General features: G+C 67.1%; 4 protein-coding genes across 4 annotated transcripts; 1 reads left to right on the plus strand and 3 right to left on the minus strand.

Moving 5' to 3' along the window:
• Positions 1 to 820: 820 nt before the first annotated feature.
• LOC120747632 (solute carrier family 22 member 6-A-like) lies at positions 821 to 4,925 on the minus strand. Its single transcript, XM_040053653.1, has 10 exons — positions 4,758 to 4,925; positions 4,318 to 4,421; positions 4,079 to 4,233; positions 3,717 to 3,885; positions 3,511 to 3,634; positions 3,312 to 3,427; positions 2,587 to 2,801; positions 2,208 to 2,316; positions 1,608 to 1,811; positions 821 to 1,004 (listed from the first exon to the last, which is right to left on the minus strand). The coding sequence occupies exons 2-10, from the start codon at positions 4,383 to 4,385 to the stop codon at positions 821 to 823; spliced, it is 1,344 nt and encodes a 447-aa protein (XP_039909587.1). The 5' UTR covers positions 4,386 to 4,421; positions 4,758 to 4,925.
• A 3,522-nt stretch (positions 4,926 to 8,447) lies between these two features.
• Positions 8,448 to 11,871, minus strand: LOC120747637 (dr1-associated corepressor-like). Its single transcript, XM_040053661.2, has 7 exons — positions 11,749 to 11,871; positions 11,360 to 11,432; positions 10,767 to 10,860; positions 10,105 to 10,224; positions 9,706 to 9,793; positions 9,363 to 9,445; positions 8,448 to 8,946 (listed from the first exon to the last, which is right to left on the minus strand). The coding sequence occupies exons 1-7, from the start codon at positions 11,788 to 11,790 to the stop codon at positions 8,493 to 8,495; spliced, it is 954 nt and encodes a 317-aa protein (XP_039909595.2). The 5' UTR covers positions 11,791 to 11,871; the 3' UTR covers positions 8,448 to 8,492.
• Positions 11,872 to 12,975: 1,104 nt separating this feature from the next.
• RELA (RELA proto-oncogene, NF-kB subunit) lies at positions 12,976 to 18,810 on the minus strand. Its single transcript, XM_040053662.2, is given in 11 exon segments — positions 12,976 to 13,520; positions 13,638 to 13,736; positions 14,194 to 14,274; positions 14,972 to 15,184; positions 16,093 to 16,197; positions 16,545 to 16,673; positions 17,045 to 17,136; positions 17,490 to 17,638; positions 17,914 to 18,062; positions 18,181 to 18,231; positions 18,714 to 18,810. Coding segments are annotated over 11 exon segments (1,608 nt in total). The 5' UTR covers positions 18,724 to 18,810; the 3' UTR covers positions 12,976 to 12,990.
• Positions 18,811 to 18,858: 48 nt separating this feature from the next.
• On the plus strand, positions 18,859 to 24,570 carry KAT5 (lysine acetyltransferase 5; the record flags this gene model as incomplete). The annotated part of the gene is made up of 10 exons (XM_040053654.2): positions 18,859 to 18,955; positions 19,106 to 19,172; positions 19,481 to 19,549; positions 19,875 to 20,011; positions 21,069 to 21,221; positions 21,836 to 21,916; positions 22,222 to 22,296; positions 23,464 to 23,712; positions 24,195 to 24,284; positions 24,391 to 24,570. Coding segments are annotated over exons 1-10 (1,110 nt in total), but the record flags the coding sequence as incomplete, so codon positions are not given.
• Between the last annotated feature and the right edge of the window lie 28 nt (positions 24,571 to 24,598).

Below are 24,598 nucleotides of genomic sequence, written 5' to 3' on the forward strand. Positions count from 1 at the left end.
GAGAACTGGGGCAGGAGGACAAGAAATGCCTGATTTATTTTAATTATTATTTTTCGGGGGGAAAAGTCAGGTTTTGGAGAGGGGCCGTCCAGGAGGTTGGGTGGGCGTCGGGTGGGCACCGCAGAGAGAGGAGGTCTCCCGGCCTGGGCCAACGCCGGTGGCACCTTTGGGTTAAATTTTAGCGATTTCGGTGGTCAAAAGGCGACGGAAAGGTGCTGACAGCGACGGCCCTGCCCGGGTCAGCGCATTCCCCGCCGGGGGTTAATTTTTGACGGGGAGTTTTTGATGGGGCCAAGGAACACGTGAAAGAAACGGGAGCAAGGGCCGGGGCGGCTCCGGGGGACGGAAATCGGGGAAGGGGCACGCGGCGGTGCCGGGAAGGGCCGGGGCGGGATTTGGGTGCTCCTGGAGCTTCTGCGGGATTTGGGGGACGCCTCTAGCGGGACGAGAGGTGGTTTGGGGTTATTGAGGATCCTCCTGCTGGAGGTGACACCCAAGGTGGTGCCAGTGGTGCCACCTCAGCTGAGGTGACATCAGGGACACAGCTCTCGGGCGTCGTCCTATTGGACAAGGCCAGGAGAGTCTTGGGTGGCACCTTACTGAGGGACAAGGCTGTGGGGTGTCCTCCCGTGGAGGTGACCTCCAAAAGAAGGAGTTCTCGGTTGTCCCCTTGTTGGAAGTGACCTCAGGGACACAATTCCCGGGCACGGTCCCACGGGAGGTGACCTCGGGCGTGGCGCAGACAAGACCCCGAGACGTGTCCCCACCAGAGCTGCTTTATTCCTGCCCGGATGTCCCCGCCCCACCGGGAGGTCACCGGTCACCACCGAGGTCGCCCCCAGCCCCCCTCAAGGGTCCCCTGGAGCGGTGGCCGCTGGTGGCCGCTGGTGGCCGGGGCACTGTGGCCACCACCAGCGTCCCTCAGGCCTCCTTCAGGGGGGGGCCCGTCCTGGGGCTGGAGCGCGATCTTCTCCTTGGGGTCACCGGCCGGCTTCCGCGTGGTCCTGGAGGGAGGAGGAGGAGGGTCATGGCACAGGGGGTGTGGCCCAGGTTGAACATTCAGCCAATCGCAGAGCTCGTTCTTCTGCCAACATTCCCATCCACCTGTCCCTCAGTGAATCCAGGGGTCCCTTGAACCTGAACCTCTTCCTGGTTGGGGTTGTCCATTGCTGTCCATCCATTATCCATCCATTATCCATCCATCCAACCATCCTCCATCCATCCATCCATCCATCCATCCATTGTCCATCCATCATCCATCCATCATCCATCCATCCATCCATCCATCCAACCATCCATCCAACCATCACCCAACAATTCATTGTCCATCATCCAACCATCATTGAACCACTTGCCCATCCATCCATCCATCCATCCATCCATCATCCATCATCCATCCATTGTCCATCCATCCATCATCCATCCATTGTCCATCCATCCATCCATTGTCCATCCATCCATTGTCCATCCATCCATTGTCCATCCATCCATCCATCATCCATCCATCATACATCATCCATCCATTGCCCATCCATTGCCCATCCAACCCTCTCCCACCACCCGCCCTCCATCCCTCCATGCTCCTCCCCTCCCCGCCGCCCACCCACCTGTTCTCCACCTCCTCGATGGTGTCGGGCAGCGGCGCGTTCAGCGTCTCGGGCAGGAACGCCGCCGCCACGGCCGCCACCACCGGCGCCACGCCGTAGACGGCGGGGGGCAGGAAGGGGTAGTACTCGTCCATCATCTTCACCAGCGGCGCCACGATGCCGCCCACGCGCGCCATGGTGCTGCCGAAGCCCAGCCCCGTCTGCCTGCGGCGCCGGGAGCGTCACGGGGGGCGCGGGGCACCTCGGGGACACCGCCCGGGGAGGGGTCACGGGGGGCGTGGGGCACCCCGGGGACACCGCCCGGGGAGGGGTCACGGGGGGCGTGGGGCACCTCGGGGACACCCCCCGGGGAGGGGTCACGGGGGGCGTGGGGCACCCCGGGGACACGCCCGGGGAGGGGTCACGGGGGGCGTGGGGCACCTCGGGGACACCGCCCGGGGAGGGGTCACGGGGGGCGTGGGGCACCTCGGGGACACCCCCCGGGGAGGGGTCACGGGGGGCGTGGGGCACCTCGGGGACACCGCCCGGGGAGGGGACGCGGGGGGCGTGGGGCACCTCGGGGACACCCCCCGGGGAGGGGACGCGGGGACGGGGCCGTACCTGATGGGAGTGGGGTAGAGCTCGGTGGTGTAGAGGAAGACGCAGTTGAAGGAGGCCGACAGGCAGCCCTTGCCGATGACCGCCAGCGCCGTGCGCGCCGTCTGGAGCTCTGCGGGGACACGGGGACACCGGGCTCGGGGGGACACGGGGACACCGGGATAGGGGGGACACAGGGACACCGGGATAGGGGGGACACGGGGACACCGGGATAGGGGGGACACGGGGACACCGGGGCTTGGCCACAGCAGGAGGGGGGGGACAGGGGAGGATGGAGGGATGGTCGGACACGGGGACGGAAACACGGAGGAGGAAGGCACGTGACGAGCTGGGGACACCGGTGGCCCGAGCGACGGAGGGTCCCCTCCCCATCCACACCCACCTGTGGGCACAAAGATGTTGGCCACGATGACCAGCCCCGCCAAGAACAAGGTCACCACCAGCGAGAGCCGCCGGCCCACGTAGCTCAGGGACACGGTCACCACCACCTTGGCCGGGAAGTCGACGGCGCCGAAAATCACCTGGATGAGGTAAATGCTGACCCCGAAGTTCTGCAGGTCCATGGCCAAGCCGTAGTAGGAGAAACTGATGGAGAACCTGGAGCAAGGCGGGAGAGGGGGGAGCTTGAGGTGACGTCACCTTCCTGGAACAGGAGGGGACAGGGATGGCGGCGGGGGGTGGAGAGGGTTGGGAGGCAGTGGGACAGGTGAGGTCACTGGTTGGGTGTCCAGGTGTCCATCCTTCCCTTCATCCATCTGTGAGACTGAGCAACCATCCGTCCATCCGTCCATCCATCCGTCCATCCCTCCATCCATCCATCCATCCATCCATCTGTCCATCCATCCATCCCTCCATCCATCCGTCTGTCCATCCATCCATCCATCCGTCCATCTGTCCATCCATCCATCCCTCCATCCATCCGTCCATCCGTCCATCCGTCCGTCCATCTGTCCATCCATCCGTCCATCCATCTGCCCATCCATCCATCCATCCATCCATCCATCCATCCATCCATCCATCCGTCCGTCCATCCCTCCATCCATCCATCCATCCATCCGTCCCTCCATCCACCTCTCCCCCCCTCCTCTCCCTCTCCCGCAGCCCCACCAGACGATGGAGAGGCAGAAGAAGATGTGGCGGATCACGGGGGTCCGGACCAGGTCGGAGACAGTGTAGGAGGCTTTCAGAGCCGCCAGCTCCTCCTTCATGTTGGACGTCAACATCTGGGACAGGGGAAACGGCAGCGGTTGGGGTGGGGCTGGAGACCGCCGCCCCCCGCCCCGCCCTCACCGCGCGGCCGCCGCACCTCGACCGTGATCTTCTCGCCCTGCTCCTGGCGGCTGTTGAAGGCGGCCACGCGCCGCAGGACCTTCACCGCCCGCTCCGCCTTGCCCGAGAGCACCAACCACCGCGCCGACTCCGCCAACCACCTGCAGCCGGCCGGGGGAAACTGAGGCACGGCCCCACCCCCAAGGCGTCCCCACGGCCTCCCCCAAGGGGCTGACGTCCTACCAGGAGTAGAGGAGGAAGACGAAGAAGGGCAGGGACACGGAGAGCTGCAGCCAGCGCCAGTGCGGGACGGCGTAGGCCACCCCGGCCAGGATGATCTGGCCCAGGGTGTAGGCGAAGCCGGTGATGGCCACGGTGACGGCGCGGTAGGGCGTGGGGATCCACTCCACCACTGCCAGGGACACGGGGACGCGGCTCGCTCGGGACCCTCCCGGTCAGCGCGGCCACGCCGGTGACCCCACCCCGGCCGCAGCGACGTCCTCGCTCGAGGACACCGGGGTGTCCCCGCCCGTGGCCGTGGCGTTGTCCCCCTCGGCGGCCGCGTCCCCACCCCTGGCCGCCGGGCTGTCCCCGAGCCCCCTCACCCAGGCAGGCGATGCTGAGGCCGAAGCCGGACAGCGCCATCCCGCCGGCGAAGCGGAAGACGCAGTAGGAGGCGTAGTTGGGGGCGAAGGCCGTGCACGTCCCCATCACCCCCAGCTGCAGGTAGGACCACATCAGCATGGCCTTGCGCCCAAACCTGCAACGGGAGCAGCCGGGAGCCACCAGGGGTGAGCAGCGCAGGGAAACTGAGGCACGGGAACGGGGTCTCCGCTGCCTTTACCTGTCCGAGAGGCCGCCCAGCACCAGGGCGCCCACCAGGACGCCGGCCATGTAGATGGACTGGGCCATCTGCCGCAGCTGCCGGTAGCCACAGACCAGGTCCCACTGCCGGGACAGGGGATGTCCGTCAGTGTCAGTCCCTTCCTTCCTCTCCATCCATCCTTCTGTCCATCCATCCCTCCATCCGCCCATCCCTCCATCATCCATCCATCCATCCATCCCTCCATCCATCCATCATCCATCCTTCTGTCCCTCCATCCATCCCGCTGTCCATCCCGCTGTCCATCCCTGTGTCCATCCCTCCCTGCCACCTCACCCCAAATCCCACCCCTCCCTCCCCTCCCCTCCCTCTGTTCCCCTCAGGGACCCCTCGGTCACCTCCCCACCCTCCCTGTCCCCGTGTCCCCGTGTCCCCGTGTCCCCGTGTCCCCGTGTCCCCACCTCGGTGACGATGGTGGACACGTAGACGCTGCGGTCGTAGTCCCAGCCGTCCCGGCAGGGCTCGGTGGTCCGGGGACCACCGGTGACGTTGGCGGGGGCCGAGGCCACGTAGCGCCGGCAGGACCCCAGGGTGACATCGGGGGACCCGGGGGTGACGTTGGACCACCCCAGCACGGCCCCAGCGGGCCCCAGGGTGCCGTTGGGGGTCCCCCAGGCGACGTCGGGCTGGGCGCCGTCGGGGGACCCCGGGGTGCCATCGAGCGCGACGCGGGTGGCACCGGGGCTGCGGTGGCTCTCGGGGGACCCCGGGGCGGCACCGGGAGAGCTCGGGTCGGTGTCAGGGGGGGACGCGGGGGTGGCTCCGGGGGTGGCTCCGGGGGCGCGGCAGCGGTGCGGGGGCACGGCGGCGGTGAAGTTCTGCAGCAGGTTGTGGCTGGCCATGAGCAGGATGGGCACCGCCAGCAGCGCCGTCTGCAGCACCTGGAAACGGCCCAGGCCCCCGACCTGCGCCAGCACCGCCCCGAACGGCATGGCGGGGACACCGTGGGGACACCGTGGGGACACCGCAGGGACACCGCCGGCCTGGGGACACTGCAGGGACACGGCAGGGACACCGCAGGGACACCGCCGGCCTCAGGGACACCGCGGGGACACCGCGGGGACACCGCTGGCCTCAGGGACACCGCAGGGACACCGCTGGCCTCAGGGACACCTCAGGGACACCACCAGCCTCAGGGACACCGCTGCGCAGGGGGACAGTGTCACCCGAGGCGATGGCGGCACTCGTGGGGACACGGTCATCCACAGGGACACCAGGACACGGGGACACCCAGGACATGGGGACAACAGCACATGGGGACAACAGCACATGGGGACATGGGGGCTTGGGGACACCACCAACCACAGGGGCACCAAGACATGGGTACGTCATCAACCGTGGGGACAACAGGACATGGGGACACCAACAACCATGGGGACACCAGTGGACACAGGGACACGGGGCTTGGGGACATCTTCACCCACGGGGACAGGAGGGCAGGGGGACAGCGTCACTGGGGACACAGCCACCCCAGGGCCATGGGGACAGGGGACACGGGGACCCGGAGATGGGGAGGGGCCCTGGTGACCACTGGCGACCGTGTCACCACTTGCGTCACACGTCCCCGGCCCCTCCTGATGTCCCCGTCCCCTGCCAGCGTGTCCCTGTCCCTGCTCCCCCTGGGCGCAGCTCCCCGGGGATGGGGACATCCGGCCAGCTGCGGCTCCGTGTCCCCAAGGTGAAGGGTCCCCTCTGTGATGTCCCCACCATTCTCCTCAATGTCCCCAAGCTGTCCCACGTCCCCTCCGTGATTTCCCCAGCCCACGTCCCCACCACACCCCTCGGTGTCCCCAGTTTGTCCCAGTGTCCCCCCATGATGTCCCCAATCTGCACGATGTCCCCTCCCTGAGATAAACGATGTCCCCAACCCCTCCCTGGTGTCCCGACCTGTGCCCGTGTGTCCCCCCCACAATGTCCCCACCCCAGCCCATGACCCTCCGCTGTCCCTCTCCGTCCTCCCCTCGCTGTCCCCTCCCGTCCCCCTGTCCCAGGAATCCCCCCCTCACCTGTCCCCTGCTGTCCCCATCCCGGGGTCCCCCCACTGTCCCCGTCTGTTGTCCCCCACCTTTGCTGCCCCCGACCCCACCTGTCCCCTGTGCCCCATTGTCCCTGTCCCCGGGTGTCCCCGCAGGTGGGGACCTGCTCCCCCAGTGCTCTCCCGGTGCTGTCCCGGTGCTCCCCCGGTGCTCCCCCGGTGCTCCCCCGGTGCTGTCCCGGTGCTCTCCCGGTGCTCCCCCGGTGCTCCCCCGGTGCTGTCCCGGTGCTCTCCCGGTCCCTGTCCCCCTGTCCCTGTCCCGGGGTCCCCCCGTGTCCCCCCGTGTCCCACCTGCTCTCCCGGTGCTGTCCCGGTGCTCTCCTGGTGCTGTCCCGGTGCTGTCCCGGTTTTGTCCTGGTGCTGTCCCTGTCCTGGTTCTGTCCCTGTCCCGGTCCCGGTCCTGTCCCGGTTCTGTCCCAGTCCCGGTCCCGGTGCTGTCCCTGTCCTGGTTCTGTCCCTGTCCCGGTCCCGGTCCTGTCCCGGTTCTGTCCCAGTCCCGGTCCCGGTCCCGGTTCTGTCCCGGTGCTGTCCCAGTCCCGGTGCTGTCCCAGTCCCGGTGCCGGTCCCGGCGCTGTCCCGGTTCTGTCCCGGTTCTGCCCCGGTCCCAGTCCCGGTCCTGTCCCGGTTCTGTCCCTGTCCCGGTCCCGGTCCTGTCCCGGTTCTGCCCCGGTCCCGGCGCTGTCCCGGTTCTGTCCCGGTCCGGTCCCGGTCCAGTCCCGGTGCCGGTGCCGGCGCTGTGCCGGTGCTGTCTCGGTTCTGTCCCGGTGCTGTCCCAGTCCCGGTTCTGTCCCTGTCCCAGTCCCGGTCCCGTCCCGGTTCTGCCCCGGTCCCGGCGCTGTCCCGGTTCTGTCCCGGTCCAGTCCCGGTGCCGGTGCCGGTCCCGGTGCCGGCGCTGTCCCGCGCTCGCTCCCGTTACACAACGACCCGAAAATCGCCGCTTTTGGTGCCACCGGGATTAACGGGGGGGGAGGGGGCGAATTCCAGCGCCGCGGGGGGGCTCCGGACGCCTCCGGGTCCCTATAGGGGACACCCCTATGGGGCGGCACCGCCCCACAGCCCCGCCCCACGTTGGGGGACCCCCCCCCCAAAACACCACCTGTTGGTGTCCCCTACCCGGACCCCAAAGAGACCCTATAGAGACCTGAGAGCCCCTATGGAGCCCACAGAGAGCCTATAGATCCCCCACAGAGCCCCCACAGATCCCTCAGGAACCCCTATAGATCCCCTAGAGCCCCTACGGAGCCCCACAGAGCCCCTACAGAGTCCCATGACAGCCTATAGATCCCCCTGAGCCCCGATAGATCCCACAGAGCCCCTATAGATCCCCAGAGAGACCCTATAGAGGCCCCAGGAACCCCTATAGATCCCCCAGAGTCCCTATAGATCCCCCAGAGCCCCGATAGAGGCCCCCAAGCCCCGATAGATCTCCCCGAACCCCCACAGATCCCCCCGATCCCCTACAGACCCCCAGCAGCCCCTAAAGAACCCCCACAAATCCCTTCAAAGCCGCTATAGGGCCCTGGGAGCCCCTACAGGAGCTCATTGACCCCCTCAAGCCCCCCTCTTTAGGGTCCCGCCAGGCCCCTATAGACCCTGTGAGTGCTGGGTGCCCCTGTAACGCCCCCCGACCCCAATAATCCCCTCACGGCTGCCCACAGACCCCTAAACCCCCCGATGTACCCCATAGGTACCTGTAACGCCCCTACAGAACCCCGACAGACCCCCCAAAACCCCCAGAGACCCCCGACAGACCCCCCAAAACCCCCGAGACCCCTCCATAAATCCCAGAAACTCCCAAACGCCCCCCAAAACCCCCGCCCAGACCCCCCCCCAAATCCCCTATAGCCCCCACAGGGTCCCAGGGCTCCCCGGCGCCCTCTGGTGGCCCAGAATGGAAACGGGAATTGGGGGGGGTCCCGGGAATCTTTGGGGATCCCGGGAATTTGAGGAGGGGATCCAGAGCTTTGGGGGATCCCAGGAAATGCAGAGCTTTGGGATCTCAGAAGTTTTGGGGGGGGGGGGTCCCAGGGTTTGGGTTTTTTTTTGGGGGGGGGTCCATATGGAAACAGGATTTTTATTGAGCCGATACAAAACCCCAGACTCAGCAAATGCCCCCAGAGAGCCCCAAAATCGTCCCCAGACCCCCCCCCTCTGCCCCCACCCCAAAAAGGGGTCCCAGATGTGTTTGGGGGGGGTCCCAGGTGTGTTTGGGGGGGGTCCCAGGTGTCCCCCCCTCCCCAAGAACTGACACCACCCATGACATCAGCGGGGCAGGGATTGGGGGATTGGGGGGGGGCCCAGTGCTCCCAGTACCCCCCCGCCCCCCCAAACTGGTGCCAGGCCCAGCTCCCAGTACGGCCCTGTGGGGGGGGGGGGGCCCGAGCCGGGATTGGGGAGAAATCCTGGAGAAACGGGCAAAAATCCGGCGGGGGGGCGCTAGGAATCGTAATCTTCGTCCTCCTCCTCCTCCTCGCGGGCGCGGGGGGGGCCGGGGGCCGGGGGGAGCCCCCCCGGGAGGGGGGGGGGGGCCCAGGGGGGCGAAGGGAACCCCGGGGCTGCAGGAGAAGGTGTCAGTGAGGGGGGGGGAACACCCCAAAATATCCAAAATCCCCCCGAAAATCCCCCCCCAAAACCCCCCTCGGGGCTCAGGTATGGGGGGAACACCCCAACCCCCCCCCCAAACCCCCCCAGGTGTCATCAGGACCCCCCCCAAATCGCCCCAGGTGTCATCAGGGCCCCCCCAGGTGTTTTGAGGACCCCCCCAGGTGCTGTCAGGATGCCCCCCAAGCCCCCTCAGGTGTTCTCAGGACCCCCCCAAGCCCCCCCAGGTGTTCTCAGGACCCCCCCAAGCCCCCCCAGGTGTTCTCAGGACCCCCCCAAGCCCCCCCAGGTGTTCTCAGGACCCCCCCAAGCCCCCCCAGGTGTTCTCAGGACCCCCCCAAGCCCCCCCAGGTGTCCCCCCCCAGCGCACCTGGCGAAGGTGAGCGGGGCCGGGGCCGGGGGCACCTGCGGCGTCTCCTCGTCGCCGTCGCTGTCGCTGTCCTCAGACTCCTCCTGGGGGGCCGGGGGGGGGCAGTGAGGGGACCCCAGACCCCAAATCACCCCCAGGGGATCCCCAAAAGCCCCCGGAGAAACCCCGAACCCCCCAGGACCCCTCAGAACCCCCCCAAATCCCCCCAAATCCTCCCTGAACCTCGCCAAATCCCCCCAGGATCCCCCCAAATCCCCCCAGGATCCCCCCAGGACCCCCCCTAAAATCCCTTCAGGACCCCCCCCCCAAAACCCCTTCAGGACCCCCCCCAAATCCCCCCCACCTCCTGCTCCGAGTCTGTCCCCGATTGTTTCGGGGTCCCCTTGGCACCGGGACCCCCGTTCTTGCGGCCACTGCCCGGGCGGCGCCCCCTGAAAGAGACCCCCCTCATTAGAGACCCCTCTCATTAGAGACCCCCCTCATTAGAGACCCTCCTCATTAGAGACCCCACCCCAAAATCCCTCCTGACCCTCCTGGCAGCAGCTCAGGTACAGTGAGGGTCCCCCAGGTGTGACCCAGAGGAGGCTGGGGGGGCCCTCAGGTGTCCCCAGGTGTCCCCAGGTGTCCCCAAAGCACCTCCAGGTGTCCCTCAGGTGTGTAAGGGGTCCCCCAGCTCTGGCAGAAGTGTCCCCCAGGTGTTCAGGGGTGTCCCCAGGTGTGCCCAGGTGTGTGGGCGCCTCACCTGCGGGGTCCGCGCTCCCCGTCGCCGTGGGCGTCGTCGCCGTCCCCCTGCATGTCGGGCACGGCCGCCACCAGGTCCTTGAGGAAGTCGAACTGCTGCTCCAGCTCGATGCACTGCTTCCTGTGGGCGGGGCCTCAGAGCGCGCCTCACCTGCCCGGCCACGCCCTCACCTGTCCCACGCCCTCACCTGCCCGGCCACGCCCTCACCTGCCCGGCCACGCCCTCACCTGCCCGGCCACGCCCTCACCTGCCCGGCCATGCCCAGCACACCTGGCACGGGGCACACCCACCCAGCCACACCCAGCACCCACCCGGCCACGCCCAGCACACCTGGCACGGGGCACACCCAACCCCAAAAGGTGTCCCAGGTGCTGAACAGGTGCAGACAGGTGGGGACAAGTGGAGACAGGTGGGGACAGATGAGGACGGGTGAGGACAGGTGGGGACAGGTGGAGACAGGTGAGAACAGATGAGGACAGGTGGGGACAGGTGAGGACAGGTGAGGACAGGTGAGGACAGGTGAGGACAGGTGGGGACAGGTGGGGACAGGTGGGGACAGGTGGGGACAGGTGGGGACAGGTGGGGACAGGTGGGGACAAGTGAAGACAGGTGGGGACAGGTGGGGACAGGTGAGGACAGGTGGGGACAGGTGAGGCACTCACAGGTGAGACGTTGTCATGGTCTTGGCGTTGCGGGACTGGGTCACGTGACACGCCTTGCGCAGCAGCGACTCCAGGAACAGCTCCAGCGCCCGCGCTGCCACGCTAAGGACGGCCAGGTACGGGGGCGGCACCCCGGGGACACAGGTGACACCCCGGGGACACAGGTGACCCCTCCTGACCCCCCCCATGGGCACAGGTGACTTCCCCCCAAAACCCTCCAGGTGTTCAGCATGAGCACACTCAGGTATCAAAGGCACTTGGGGGGGGCTGAGCTGTGCGAGGTGGGCGTGCCCAGGTGAGCGGGGCGGGGTCCCAGGTGAGCAGGGCGGGGTCCCACGTGAGCAGGGCAGGGTCCCAGGTGAGCAGGGTGGGGTCCCAGGGGTGCCCAGGTGAGCAGGGCAGGGTCCCACGTGAGCAGGGCAGGGTCCCAGGGGTGCCCAGGTGAGCAGGGCAGGGTCCCAGGTGAGCAGGGCAGGGTCCCAGGGGTGCCAGGTGAGCAGGGCAGGGTCCCACGTGAGCAGGGCGGGGTCCCAGGGGTGCCCAGGTGAGCAGGGCGGGGTGCTAGGGCAGGGCCCAGGTGTGTCAGAGGATACAGATGATGACGGGCACGGCGGCCGCCACCTTCCCAATCTCCTCATCCGTCTGCATGATCTTCTTGATCCGCGCCTGCCACAGAGCCCCGCCCTCACCTGAGCCCCCTCACCTGCGCCCCCCTCACCTGAACCCCTCACCTGCGCCCCCCGCCTGCAGAGCCCCGCCCACCCAGGCCCCGCCCCCGCCCCTCAGCCGCGACCCCGTCCCCAGCCCCGCCCACCCCAGGCCCCGCCCTCCCCGTCACCATGGTGACCATCATCCCCCACCCCGTTGCCATGGTGACGCGACCCCGCCCTCCCCCGTTGCCCCGGGAAACCCCGTTTCCCCCGCCCTCCCCCGTTGCCATGGCGACCGCGGCCCGCGCCCCCCGCGCCCCCTCAGCCGCTACCGGCGGGAAGCGCGCGTTGTATTTCTTCTTCTTGCTCGGCATCGCCGCCTCGCCGGCCCCGGGGGAGCCCGGAGGGTCCCGCCCGGCCCCGCTCGGCCCCGGCCCCGCCGCTCCCGGCCCCGCTCCGGCCGCTCCCGGCCCGGCCCCGGCCCCGCTCGGCTCCGCCGCGGCCTCCCCGGAGCGCCCCGCCCCTTCCGGGACGAGGCCGCGCCGCTTCCGGTGAGAGCCCCGCCCCTCCCTGCATTGGGGACACGCCTCCCGACAGAGCCACGCCCCCACGAGCTGTCAATCAAACGCGGAGGAGCCTTGGATCGTTTATTGGGGTGACCCGGGGGGGGGGGGGGGGGGGGGGGGGGGGGGAGGGGAGGGGGGGATGGGGGCTGCCCCTCCCCCCCCAAGGCACTTTGATGGGGCGGGGTTAATGCTGGGGGAGGGGCGGCCACGCTCCCATTGGCTGCTGTGCCCCGGGGGGCGGGGCCAATGGGGGACCCCCCCCCCAAAAGGCACCTCAGGAGTTTCCCAGTAGCTCCCAGTAGCTCCCAGTAACACGCCCCCCGCTGGCTTCTAGCGACCCCCAGTAGGCACTTGGTGACCTCCCAGTAGCTCCCAGTAACCGTACGGAATTCCCAGTGACTCCCAGCTGTGTCCCAGTAACCGTTCAGAATTCCCAGTGACTCCCAGTAAGCCCCAGCGCCCTCTAGAAACCTCCGAATGCCCCCCCAAAGCCTCCCAGTAACTCCCAATACACCCTAAAAACCTCCCAGTAACTCCCAGTAAACCCTCAGATGAATCCCAGTAACCCCTAAAACCCTCCCAGTAACTCCCAAAAGCCTCCCAGTGACTCCCAGTAACTCCCAAAAGTCTCCCAGTGACCCCCAGTAACTCCCAAAAGCCTCCCAGTGACTCCCAGTAACCCCTAAAACCCTCCCAGTGACTCCCAGTAACCCCTAAAACCCTCCCAGTGACTCCCAGTAACCCCTAAAACCCTCCCAGTGACTCCCAGTAACCCCTAAAACCCTCCCAGTGACTCCCAGTAACCCCCAAAGGCCTCCCAGTGACTCCCAGTAACCCCCAAAAGCCTCCCAGTGACTCCCAGTAACCCCTAAAACCCTCCCAGTAAGCCCCGACAAACCCTCGAAACCTCCCAGTGACTCCCAGTAAAGGCCCAACCCCTCCCAGTGCCTTCCAGCAGCCCCCCCCCGAGCCCCCCGAGCCCCCCCAGCAGCCCCCAGCGCGTCGCGGTCAGGACGAGGGGAACTGGCTGAGGAAGGCGCTGAAGTCCAGGTCCCCCAGGGAGGGCAGCGAATCCTCGGGACCCCCGCCCAGCGCCCCCAGCGCCCCCAGCCCCCCCAGCTCGGGGACCCCCCCCAGCTCGTCCCCCAGCCCCATTTCGGGGGGCGCCCCCGGGGGCTGGCTCTGCACCAGGCGGGCGATGGCCTCGGGGTACGACATCAGCATGGGGGGACCCCCGAAATCCTGGGGAGGGGGCGGCGGCTCCGAGACCCCCGCCCCGAAATCCGGGGGGAGCTCGGGGGGCCCCAGCAGGCGCTGCACCTCCGAGGGGTTGATGGCGTCCAGGGGCGGGATGGGGGCGTCCCCCAAGAGAGCCCCCAGATCCAACGGGGGGGCCGCCGCCGCCCCCCCGATGTGGGGGGACCCCTCCTCAAATTGCAGCTGCAGCAGCGCCTCCGACAAAGGCTCGGCTTCGGGGGGGGCCGGGCCCCCCAAAATCCCCCCCGGGACCCCGAAAGAGAAGGAGGGAGCTGCGGGAGGGGGGAGAAAGGGGTGAGGGAGGGGCTCGACCCCCCCCCAAAATTTTCCCCCGACCCCGTTTACCCCCCGATTCCCTCCCCGCCCCCCATTTTTCCCCTCCCAGTTCCCCCCAGTTCCCCCCACTCACCCACGCTGGGGGGGTTCTGGGGGGCCGGGGGGGGGTCTCGAGGGCACCGCGATGCGCCGGGGGGGCCGCGACTCGCCGGACGCCGGAGCTGGGGCAGGGGGGAAATGGGGGGGGGGTCCCACTGTCAGGGACCCCCCCAGGGACCCCAAATCCCACCCCAGACCCCCCCCAGGGACCCCAATGATCCCCCCTGCACCCCAAAATCCCCCCCAGGACCCCCAGCTCCTTCTCTAGACACCCCCCCAGGAGCACAAAACCTCCTCAGGGACCCCCCCCAAGAACCCCCAAATCCCCCCAGGGACCCCAATAACCCCCACCCAGGGACCCCAAACCCTCCTGGGGGCCCCCAAATCCCCCACTCCAGACCCCTCCCAGCCCCTCCAGAGACCCCAAATCTCCCCAGGGACTCCAATATCGCCCCCCAGACCCCTCCCAGGCCCCCCAGTTCCTCCCAGTTCCCCCCAGTTTCCCCGTCCAGGCCCCCCAGTTCCTCCCAGTTCCCCCCAGTGTCCCCTCCAGCCCCCCGAATCCCCCCCAGGCCCCACCGGGCAGGGGGCTGCGCTGCACGAAGGAGCGGAAGGTTTCCCGCGTCCGCTTGCGCTTCTCCTCGATGCACTGCAGGTCCCCTGCACCAGTAACACCAGTCAGCTCCCAGTCAGCTCCCAGTCAGGCTCGTCACCTCCTGGAGACCCCCGGAGAGCCCCCCAGGGGCCTCCCCAGTCACAACCAGTTACCCCCAGTTCCCTGCCAGTGACGCACAGAGACCCCCCCAGTCACACCAGTGACCCCCCCCCAGTCACACCAGTGACCCCCCCCCAGTCACACCAGTGACCTCCCAGTAAGGCCCAGTGACCCCAGTGACCCCGGGTGACAATCGGGACCCCCAAAAATCACCGAAGCGGGACCTGGGAGTGCCCCGAAGGGACCCCGGGTGACCCCAGCCCCCTGCAGACCCCTCCCCAAGCCCCCCACGGTGGGGCAGGAACAGGAAATCAACGGGAACCGCAGCTCCAGGGATCAGCCAATGTCCCAAAGTCATTCGGGAATGTCCCAAAGTCACCCGGGAATGTCCCAAAGCGACCCTGGAGCACCCCAAACCCACCCCAAGGACCCCGCAGCCCCCCGCAGCCCCCCGTTCGCCCCACCCTGGTGCGGCAGGTATCGGAAATCAATGGGAACCGCAGCTCCAGGGATCAGTCAATGTCCCAATGTCACCCAGGAATGTCCCAAAGTGACCTGGGAATGTCCCAAAGCGACCCTGGAGCCCCCCAAACCCACCCCAAGGACCCCCCGCAGCCCCCCGCAGCCCCCCGTTCGCCCCACCCTGGTGCGGCAGGTATCGGAAGTCCACCGGGGCGCTGCGCTGGCGGTCCGAGGGCCGCTGCAGCTCCATGCGCACGGTGACCGGGGCGCGCAGCGCCGGGTCCCGGAAGGGCGGCGTGCGGAACACGATGGCGACCTGGCGGTGCACGTCGGCCTGCGCGAAGGAGCCCTTGGCCTCCCAGCCCTCGGCCGAGAAACGAACCTCGATGTCCTCTGCGGGGACACGGGCGGCGCGTGGGGACACGGCCGGAGAGCGAGCGGGGTTTGGGATGTGGGATTTGGGATATGGGGATTGGGATTGGGATATGGGGATTGGGATATGGGGTATGGGGTGTGGGATATGGGATATGGGATTTGGGACATGGGATTTGGGATATGGGATTGGGATTGGGATATGGGAATAGGGGATTGGGATATGGGGTATGGGATATGGGGTATAGGATATGAGATATGGGGTGTGGGATTTGGGATATGGGGATTGGGATTGGGATATGGGGATTGGGGTGTGGGGATTGGGGTGTGGGATATGGGGTGTGGGGTATAGGATATGAGATATAGGATATGAGATACGGGGTGTGGGATTTGGGATTTGGGATATGGGGATTGGGATATGGGGTGTGGGGTATAGGATATGAGATATGGGGTGTGGGATTTGGGATATGGGATTTGGGATATGAGATATAGGGTGTGGGGATTGGGGGTACGGGGACACAGGGGATATGGGCTTTGTGGGATATGGGGGAACGAGGATTTGGATATGGGGAACCGGGATATCGGGAATTGGGATACGGGAGATGAGGAATGGGACAGGACAGAAATCCCAGGGAACGCAGAGGTTTGGGATGTCCCCGGGCCTCAGGGTGTCCCCAGGTTTGGGATGTCCCCAGGTCTCAGGGTGTCCCCAGGTTTGGGATGTCCCCGGGTTTCAGGGTGTCCCCAGGTTTGGGATGTCCCCAGGTCTCAGGGTGTCCCCAGGTTTGGGATGTCCCCGGGTCTCAGGGTGTCCCCAGGTTTGGGATGTCCCCAGGTCTCAGGGTGTCCCCAGGTTTGGGATGTCCCCGGGTTTCAGGGTGTCCCCCCGTGTCCCCCCGTGTCCCCCCATGTCCCCCGTGTCCCCGCACCTTTCTGGACCTTGTCACACAGCAGGAAGATCTCGTCCCCGCCCCGGCAGCTCCCAGAGTTGCGGTTGATGCGGCAAATGCGGAGCTCGGCCGTGCTGGGGGCACCTGGGGACAGCGCAGCGGGGTCACGGGGTCACCGGGGGGTCACCAGGGTCACGGGGGTCACCAGGGTCACCGGGGTCATGGGGGGGGGTCACAGGGGATGGTGGGGGACACTGGAGGTCACCAGGGGACATCATGGGGGGTCCCGCAGGTGTCCCCAGCTGTCCCAGGTGTGTCCCCAGCTGTCCCCAGCTGTCCCCAGCTGTCCCCAGGTGTGTCCCCAGCTGTCCCCAGGTGTGTCCCAGGTGTCCCCAGGTGTGTCCCCAGCTGTCCCCAGGTGTCCCAGGTGTCCCCAGCTGTCCCCAGGTGTCCCCAGGTGTCCCCAGGTGTCCCCAGGTGTCCCCACTCACGGTTGTCGTAGATGGGCTGGGACAGGACGGGGGGCAGGGGCCGCAGCCCCCCCGGGCCCCTCACCCACACCTGGAAGCAGAGCCTGACGGCGGCCAGGTCGTACTCGCCCCCGCGCTGCTCCGCCGGCACTGCCGGTGCAGACCGGTACGGACCAGTATGGACCAGTATGGACCAGTACGGACCACTGACACCCCCAGGACCACCCCCAGTGCTCTCCCAGTAACACCCAGTGCCCACCAGTCCCCTTCCCAGTCCCTCCCAGTCCCTTCCCAGGGCCTCCCAGTCCCTCCCAGTCCATCCCAGTCCCTCCCAATCCCTCCCAGTGCCTCCCAGTCCCTCCCAGTCCCTCCCAGTCCCTCCCAGTCCCTTCCCAGTGCCTCCCAGTCCCTTCCCAGGGCCTCCCAGTGCCCTCCCAGTCCCTCCCAGTCCCTCCCAGTCCCTCCCAGTCCCTCCCAGTGCCTCCCAGTCCCTCCCAGTCCCTCCCAGTCCCTCCCAGTACCGTTGAAGGGGTTGTTATTGGTGCGGATCCGCTCGGCCACGGCCGCGTCCAGCTCCCGCTTCTTCACGCACTGAATCCCCAAATTCTGGAAACTGACCCCAAAATTTTGGTGGGGGGGGGTCAGGGGTCAGGGGTCAACCCAGATTTCAGGATCCCCCCCCTATCCCGACACTCCCGGAGCAAGAACCTCAAATTTTGGGAGTTCCAATTTTGGGAGTTTCCCCCCCCTTTTTTTGGGTGATCCCAGCCGCCCTCTCGGGGGGGACCCCAATATTTCGGGAGATACCATCTTCACCCGAGGGGGGTTTTGGTTTTTTTTTTTTTTTGGGGGGGGTGGGGGTGTGGGGGCTGGATTTCCCGATTCCGGGCGCTCCCACCCTCACCGCGGGGGGTGTCCCCCCGGATTTGGGGAGGGGGTGTCCCGGATTTGGGGAGGGGGTCTCACCTGTGGATGTTGCGCTCGGGGCACAGCTCGGCCTCGTAGAAGCCGTCCTTGCAGTCCTTGCCCACCAGCTCGTGGGGGTGGGCGCGGTGCGGGGGGTCCTTGGTCACCAGCGACACCCGCACCCGCCCCGGGCCCCGGTAGTTGTTCACCTGTCGGGGACACGCACTGGTTTGCACTGGTTTGTACTGGTTTGTACTGGTTTGCAGTGGTTTGCACTGGGAGGCTCATGGGGTCTGGGTGCTGAACCCCCCCCAGAGGGATGGGGGGCTCAGGGGGGTCCCAGGCTGTTACTGGTTTATACTGGGATGCGCTGGGTGGTGGGGAGGGTCTTGGGCGGTACTGGGAAGCACTGGGAGGGCTCGGGAGGGCCTGAGACAGCTACTGATCCATACTGGTTTATACTGGTTTATACTGGGGCACTCACGCGGATGGTGGGGTGGGTCTTGGTGCTCTCGGTGCTGTGCTCCCCGGGGATGCTCCCCGCCGAGCGCCCCTCGCACTTGTACCGGAACCTCATCCCGCGCTGCTTCGGCTGCTCCAGGATCTCCACGTACGGCGCCGCGCCCCCCGCCTCTGGGGGGGCACGGGGGGGTGTCCCGTCAGCCCCCCCAGAACCCCCTCCAGCCCCCCGGGGGGGTCCCAGCCCCGTGAGGACCCCCCGGATCCCCCTCCCCGGGGTGTCCCCACTCACCCTGAGCGCCCCAGTCCTGCAGGAGGAAGGGCAGAAGATCCGGGGGGGTCACTGGGGGGGGGGGACAACGGGGGGAGCGTTAATGGGGGGGGTCGCACTAAGGGGAGGGGTCGCATTAACAAGGGGGAGTGTCACAATAAAGGGAAGAGGGTCACTTTGGGGGGGTCACATTAAGGGGAGGGGTCGCATTAACGCGGGGGGGTCTCTTTAAGGGGGTGTCGCAATAAAAGGGGGGACAATTTGGGGGGGGGCGTCGCTTTAAGGGAGGGGTCGCTTTAACAAGGCGGGGGTCTTCAAGGGGGTGTCACGATAAAAGGGGGGTGTCACGATAAAAGGGGGGGGGGTCACTTTGGGGTTGTCACTTTAAGGGAGGGGTCTCTTTAAGGGAGGGGTCTCCCCCCAAACCCCCCCCCCTTAAAGCGCCCTCACCCTCCGCTCACCCCGCAGCCCTCCCGACGTCACTCGGGGCGGAACAACCCCCGGGGGAAATCTCCCCGGCCCCAGATCGGGACCGGGGGCGGTTCGGCACTCACCCTCCTCCATGGCGGGGGTCCCGGGGGTCCCGGGGGTCCCGGGGGGGGCGCGGGAAGCGCGGGGGGAGGGGCCCGGCTCGCGCCGCCGCTCGCGGAAGCGCCGCGGCCCCACGTGACCGCCGCTGCCGGGAAGGCCACGCCCCCCCCCGGGCCCTCACCGCCAGGCGCGGGGGGGGGCGCGGCCGCATCCCGGAAGCGCGTCGGGCCGGCCGGAAGAGGAGGCCGGGAGGAGAATGGCGGAGGTGGGGAACGGGCGGGGGGGAACGGCGCGGAGAGGGTTCGGGGAACCTCCCGAGGGGTTTCGGGAGCCTCCGGAAGGGTTCGGGGATCCCCCCAATCCCCCGCGGGGGTTTTGGGGCCCCCCCGGCCCTGACGAGGCCCCGCCCCCGCAGGGGGAGGTGTCCGAGGGCTGCCGCCTGCCCGTGCTGCGCCGTAACCAGGACAACGAGGATGAGTGGCGTGAGTGGGGCGGGGCTCGGCGCCGGGGGGAGCCAATCAGGGCCGAGGGGCGGGGCCGGGAAGGGCGGGAAGCGGGTGGGAGGGGCGGGGCTTCGTGAGGGGGGGGCGGGGGCGGTGGGCCCGGGGGTCTCGGGGGGTCCCAAGGGGGGGGATTTGGGGGGATTTGGGGACATGAGGGGGTCACGGGAGGGGGCTTGGGGCACAGCCCGGGATGGGGGGGAGGTCCCTGGGTGGGATTTGGGGGTCCTTGTGGGGGTTTTGGGGGTCCCCAGAAGGGGGTGGTGACCCCCCCCCCCGCCTCGCCTCAGCGCTGGCCGAGATCCTGAGCGTGAAGGACATCAGCGGCAGGAAGCTGTTCTACGTGCACTACATCGACTGTGAGTGGGGACACGGGGGGACAGCGGGGGGACAGCGGGGGGACACGGCCTGGGGTCCCCCTGCAGCCCTCAAAGCCGGGCTGGGGACACTGAGAGGCCACACGGGGTCACGGAGGGGTTCGGGGTGTCACTGTCACCCCGTGTGTCCCCCTGGGTTTGGGGGTCACTGAGGGGTTCGGGGTGTCACTGTCACCCCGTGTGTCCCCAGGGGTTTGGGGGTCACGGAGGGGTTCGGGGTGTCACTGTCACCCCGTGTGTCCCCAAGGCCGGGGTGGGGACACGGCGGGGGCCGTGTCACCCATCGTGTGTCCCCCGCTGTCCCCAGTCAACAAGCGCCTGGACGAGTGGGTGACCCACGACCGGCTGGACCTGAAGAGGGTCCAGGTGCCCCGCAAAGAGGCCAAGACCCCCACCAAGAACGGCCTGCCCGGCTCCCGGCCCGGCTCCCCCGACAGGGACCCGGTGAGGGGACAAAGGGGACAGAGGGGGGAATGGGCGACAGCGAGCACGGGGAGGTCGGGTGACACTGCGGGGACACTGCGGGGACACGGCGGGTGTGACAGGGACAGAGCTGGGGACAGCAGGGACAGAGTTTGGGGACGGCAGGCAGAGGTGGCAGTTTGTAAGGATTGGGGACAACCTTGGGGGCTGAGCAGGGCCAGCACCAGGCTGGGGACACCGACAGGGGACACTTGGAGCCGCTGGGGACACACCTGGAGTCCCCAAACCCCCTCCTGGGGGGACAGGAACTCACCCCTGGTGGCAGGGACATCCCTGGGGACACCCCTTGGGGGGTGGTGACACCCAGACCTAAGGGACATCGCCCTAACACCCACCCAGGGGCCACCCCTGGAACCTTGGGGACATCGCCAGCACCTCTAGGGGACCCTGGGGACATCCCTGATCCCTTTAAGGGACCTTGGGGACATCCTCGACCCCTTGGGGACACCCGCAATTTCTTTAGGGGCACCTTGGGTCATCCCCAATCCCTCTATGGGGAGCCTGGAGACATTTCCAGCTCCTTTAAGGGACCTTGGGGACATCCCTGATCCCTTGGGGACATCCCTGACCTCTTTAATGGACCTTGGAGACATCCCTGATCCCTTTATGAGCACCTTGGGGACATCCCTCACCCCTTAAAGGGGACCCTGGGGCCATCCCTGGATCCTTGGGGACGTCCCTGACCCCTCTGAGGGCACCCTGGGGACATCCCTGACCCCTCAGGGACGTCCCTGACCCCTCTGAGGGCACCCTGGGGACATCCCTGACCCCTTGGGGACATCCCTGATCCCTTTATGAGCACCCTGGGGACATCCCTGACCCCTCAGGGACGTCCCTGACCCCTCGAGGCCACCCCCACCCCCTTTAGGAGCCCTCGGTGCCACCGCTGTCCCCAGGGAGGGGACCCCGGTGTAGGGGGGAGGTGACGGGAGGGTTCCACCCCGCCCCGAGCCGCGGTGGCTTCGTCCCCGCGTCCCCTCCGTGTCCCCCTAAACGCCTCCTCTTCCTCCCGGCGCAGAGGAAGAGCCTGGAGCTGGCGCTGCCGGTGGCCCCCGCCAGCGGGAAGAGTTTGCCAGGGCCACCGGGGCCGGCGGCGGGGCCGATCACGCTCCGCTTCCACCTGCCCAAGGAGAGCGAGGCCGAGCCCCCCCCGGGCCCCCAGCGCCCCACGGTAACCCCCGGGTCCCCAGCTGTCCCCAGGTGTCCCCAGCTGTCCCCAAAAGTGGCCCCCAAAGCAGCCCCAGCAATGGCCCCTGACAGGTCCCAAGGGGGTTTTGTCACCCGCGGTGTCCCCACAGGGTTCTGGTCCCCAAGGGGTCGCTGGCACTGCGGGGTCCTTGTCCCCACGGGGTCCCCAGTGCTGTCCCTGTCCCCGGGGTGTCACTGACCCTGGGGTGTCCCTGTCACCCTGTCCCTGTCCCCAGGGTGTCCCTGTCCCCAGAGCTGGGTGTGCCCTGAGCCTCCCCTTCCTGGGTTGTACTGGGAGCACTGGGGGGACACTGGGGGGACACTGGGAGCACTGGGAAGGGACAACAGAGCCTCCCACTGCTCCCAGTTGTGTCCCAGCAGCAGGGATGGGATGGACTGGGAGGGACTGGGATGGACTGGGGGGTTACTGGGCTGGACTGGGAGGGACTGGGATGGACTGGGATGGACTGGGGGGTTACTGGGATGGACTGGGATGGACTGGGATGGACTGGGATGGACTAGGGGGTTACTGGGATGGACTGGGGGGTTACTGGGATGGACTGGGATGGACTGGGATGAACTGGGCGCTGTCCCCAGAAGCGGAAGGTCGAGGTGGTGTCACCGGCCACACCCGTCCCCGCCCCCACCGAGACCTCCCAGGCCTCCGTCTTCCCCCAGGTGAGCGCGGGGGGTTTGGGGAGGTTTTGGGGTGATTTGAGGAGATTTGGGCGTGTTCGGGGGCGATTTCGGGGTGGTTTGCGGTGATCCAGGGCGGTTTGGGGGAGATTTTGGGGTGCCTGTGTGGTTTTTGGAATGATTGTAGGGTTTTGGGGTGATTTGGGGGCAGTTTCAGGGTGTTTCAAGGTGATTTGGGGGCGTTTTTGGGATGTTTTGGGGTATTTTGGGGCGGTTTCTGGGTGATTTTGGGGTGTTTCGGGGTGATTTTGGGGCGCTCCAGGTGCTGACCCCCCCTCTCTCCTCAGAACGGCTCCGCGCGCCGGGCGGTGGCGGCTCAGCCGGGCCGGAAGAGGAAATCGGCTTGTCTGGGGACAGACGAGGTGGGGACACCCCGGGGACACCCTGGGGACACCCTGGGGACACTGGGGACACCCCGGGGGGAAGGGGAGGAGGGAAATGGGCTCTGGGGTTGGGGAAACTGAGGCAGGGACAGGGGAAAAAAAAAAATCGCCTGGAAATGAGAAAAAACCAAAACAGGGACAACAAAAAAATACACCTGAAAATGGAAAACCCAAAGCAGGGACGAAAATCACCTGAAAACGGGGAAAACCCAATGCAGGGACAGACAAAAATACACCTGAAAATGGGAAAATCCAGAGCGGGACCACCCAAAAAAACACCTAAAAAATGAGAAAACCTGAGCCCAACGCAGCAGGAACGCCCCGGAATCGCAGCTCCCGCTGTCCCAAACCCCGTCCCTGCTGTGCCAAACCCTGATCCCACTGTCCCAGACCCTGTCTCCAGCCCTGTCCCCAGCCCTGTCCCTGCTGTCCCCAGCCCTGTCCCCAGCCCTGTCCCCAGCCCTGTCCCTGCTGTCCCCAGCCCTGTCCCCAGCCCCGTCCCCGCTGTCCCCAGCCCTGTCCCCAGCCCTGTCCCCTCTATCCCCAGCCCTGTCCCCAGCCCTGTCCCCAGCCCTGTCCCCAGCCCTGTCCCCTCTATCCCCAGCCCTGTCCCCAGCCCTGTCCCCGCTGTCCCCAGCCCTGTTCCCAGCCCCGTCCCCGCTGTCCCCAGCCCCGTCCCCAGCCCCGTCCCCGCTGTCCCCAGCCCCATCCCCAGCCCCGTCCCCAGCCCTGTCCCCGCTGTCCCCAGCCCTGTCCCCAGCCCTGTCCCCGCTGTCCCCAGCCCTGTCCCCACTGTCCCCAGCCCTGTCCCCAGCCCTGTCCCCTCTATCCCCAGCCCTGTCTCCGCTGTCCCCAGCCCCATCCCCAGCCCTGTCCCCTCTATCCCCAGCCCTGTCCCCGCTGTCCCCAGCCCCGTCCCCAGCCCTGTCCCCACAGTCCCCAGCCCTGTCCCCACAGTCCCCAGCCCTGTCCCCAGCCCTGTCCCCGCTGTCCCCAGCCCCGTCCCCAGCCCTGTCCCCTCTATCCCCAGCCCTGTCCCCAGCCCTGTCCCCAGCCCTGTCCCTGCTGTCCCCAGCCCTGTCCCCAGCCCTGTCCCCGCTGTCCCCAGCCCCGTCCCCAGCCCTGACCCCGCTGCCCCGTCCCCAGGACTCGCAGGACTCCTCGGACGGCGCTCCCTCGGCCCCCAGGATGACCGGCAGCCTGGTGTCGGACCGCAGCCACGACGACATCGTCACCAGGATGAAGAACATCGAGTGCATCGAGCTGGGCCGGCACCGCCTCAAGCCCTGGTACTTCTCCCCGTACCCGCAGGAGCTCACCGGGCTCCCGGTGCTTTACCTGTGCGAGTTCTGCCTCAAGTACGGCCACAGCCTGCGCTGCCTGCAGAGGCACCTGGTACGGGGGGCTTCGAGGGGATTTGGGGGCGTTTCGAGGGGATTTGGGGGCGTTTCGAGGGGATTTGGGGGCGTTTCGAGGGGATTTGGGGGAGTTTCCAGAGGATTTGGGGGAGTTTCGGGGGGTTTTGGGGAGTCAGGGCAAGGCTGGACCCTGATTTGGGAGATCTGGGAATCCTCAAGCCCCAGTTTTTTACCCCCTCACCCCCTTTTTTCCTCGCCAAAATCCCCAATTCATCCTCTCTCTCCTCAAAATTCCCCACCCCTCCCTAATTTGCCCTCACCCCAATTCCCTCCTCCCCAAACTCTGATTCTCCCCCTAAAAAAACCCCAATTTCCCCCCATTTCCTCTCCCCAATTTCCCTTGCCCACCCCCCAATCTCCCCCTCTCCCCTCCCCATTTTCACCCCCCACATTCCCCTCCCAACACCCCCCCAAAAAAACCCCAAAAAACCCCAAAATCCCCCCCAAACCCCTCCCCAGACCAAGTGTGACCTGCGGCACCCCCCCGGCAACGAGATCTATCGCAAGGGCACCATCTCCTTCTTCGAGATCGACGGCCGCAAGAACAAGGTGAGGGGCTTTTGGGGGGCTCCCCCCAACCCCAGCCCCCCCCGGGACCCCTCCCCAGGGTCGTCCCCGGAATTTTTACCCCTTTTTTTTTTTTTTTTTTCCCCAGAGTTATTCCCAAAATCTTTGCCTCCTGGCCAAATGTTTCCTGGATCACAAAACCCTTTACTACGACACCGACCCTTTCCTCTTCTACGTCATGACCGAGTACGACTGCAAAGGTTTCCACATCGTGGGCTACTTCTCCAAGGTGGGGGATTTTGGGGGGATTTTGGGGGGATTTTGGGGCGTTTGGAGGGAGCGGATGGGAGCATTGA

The sequence above is a fragment of the Hirundo rustica genome (genome assembly GCF_015227805.2).
Source record: "Hirundo rustica isolate bHirRus1 chromosome 38 unlocalized genomic scaffold, bHirRus1.pri.v3 SUPER_38_unloc_1, whole genome shotgun sequence".
In the NCBI taxonomy this organism is placed as follows: domain Eukaryota; kingdom Metazoa; phylum Chordata; class Aves; order Passeriformes; family Hirundinidae; genus Hirundo; species Hirundo rustica.

Coding starts and splice junctions, on each gene's coding strand:
- LOC120747632 (XM_040053653.1), bottom strand. CDS start 4,385: ATGGCCCAGTCCATCTACATGGCCGGCGTCCTGGTGGGCGCCCTGGTG. Junction 4,234..4,317: donor CTGGGCGGCCTCTCGGACAG/GTAAAGGCAGCG, acceptor CTCCCGTTGCAG/GTTTGGGCGCAAGGCCATGC. Junction 1,812..2,207: donor CTCTACCCCACTCCCATCAG/GTACGGCCCCGT, acceptor CCGGCGCCGCAG/GCAGACGGGGCTGGGCTTCG.
- LOC120747637 (XM_040053661.2), bottom strand. CDS start 11,790: ATGCCGAGCAAGAAGAAGAAATACAACGCGCGCTTCCCGCCG. Junction 9,794..10,104: donor GGGGAGCGCGGACCCCGCAG/GTGAGGCGCCCA, acceptor GGTCTCTTTCAG/GGGGCGCCGCCCGGGCAGTG. Junction 8,947..9,362: donor GCCCCGCTCACCTTCGCCAG/GTGCGCTGGGGG, acceptor CTTCTCCTGCAG/CCCCGGGGTTCCCTTCGCCC.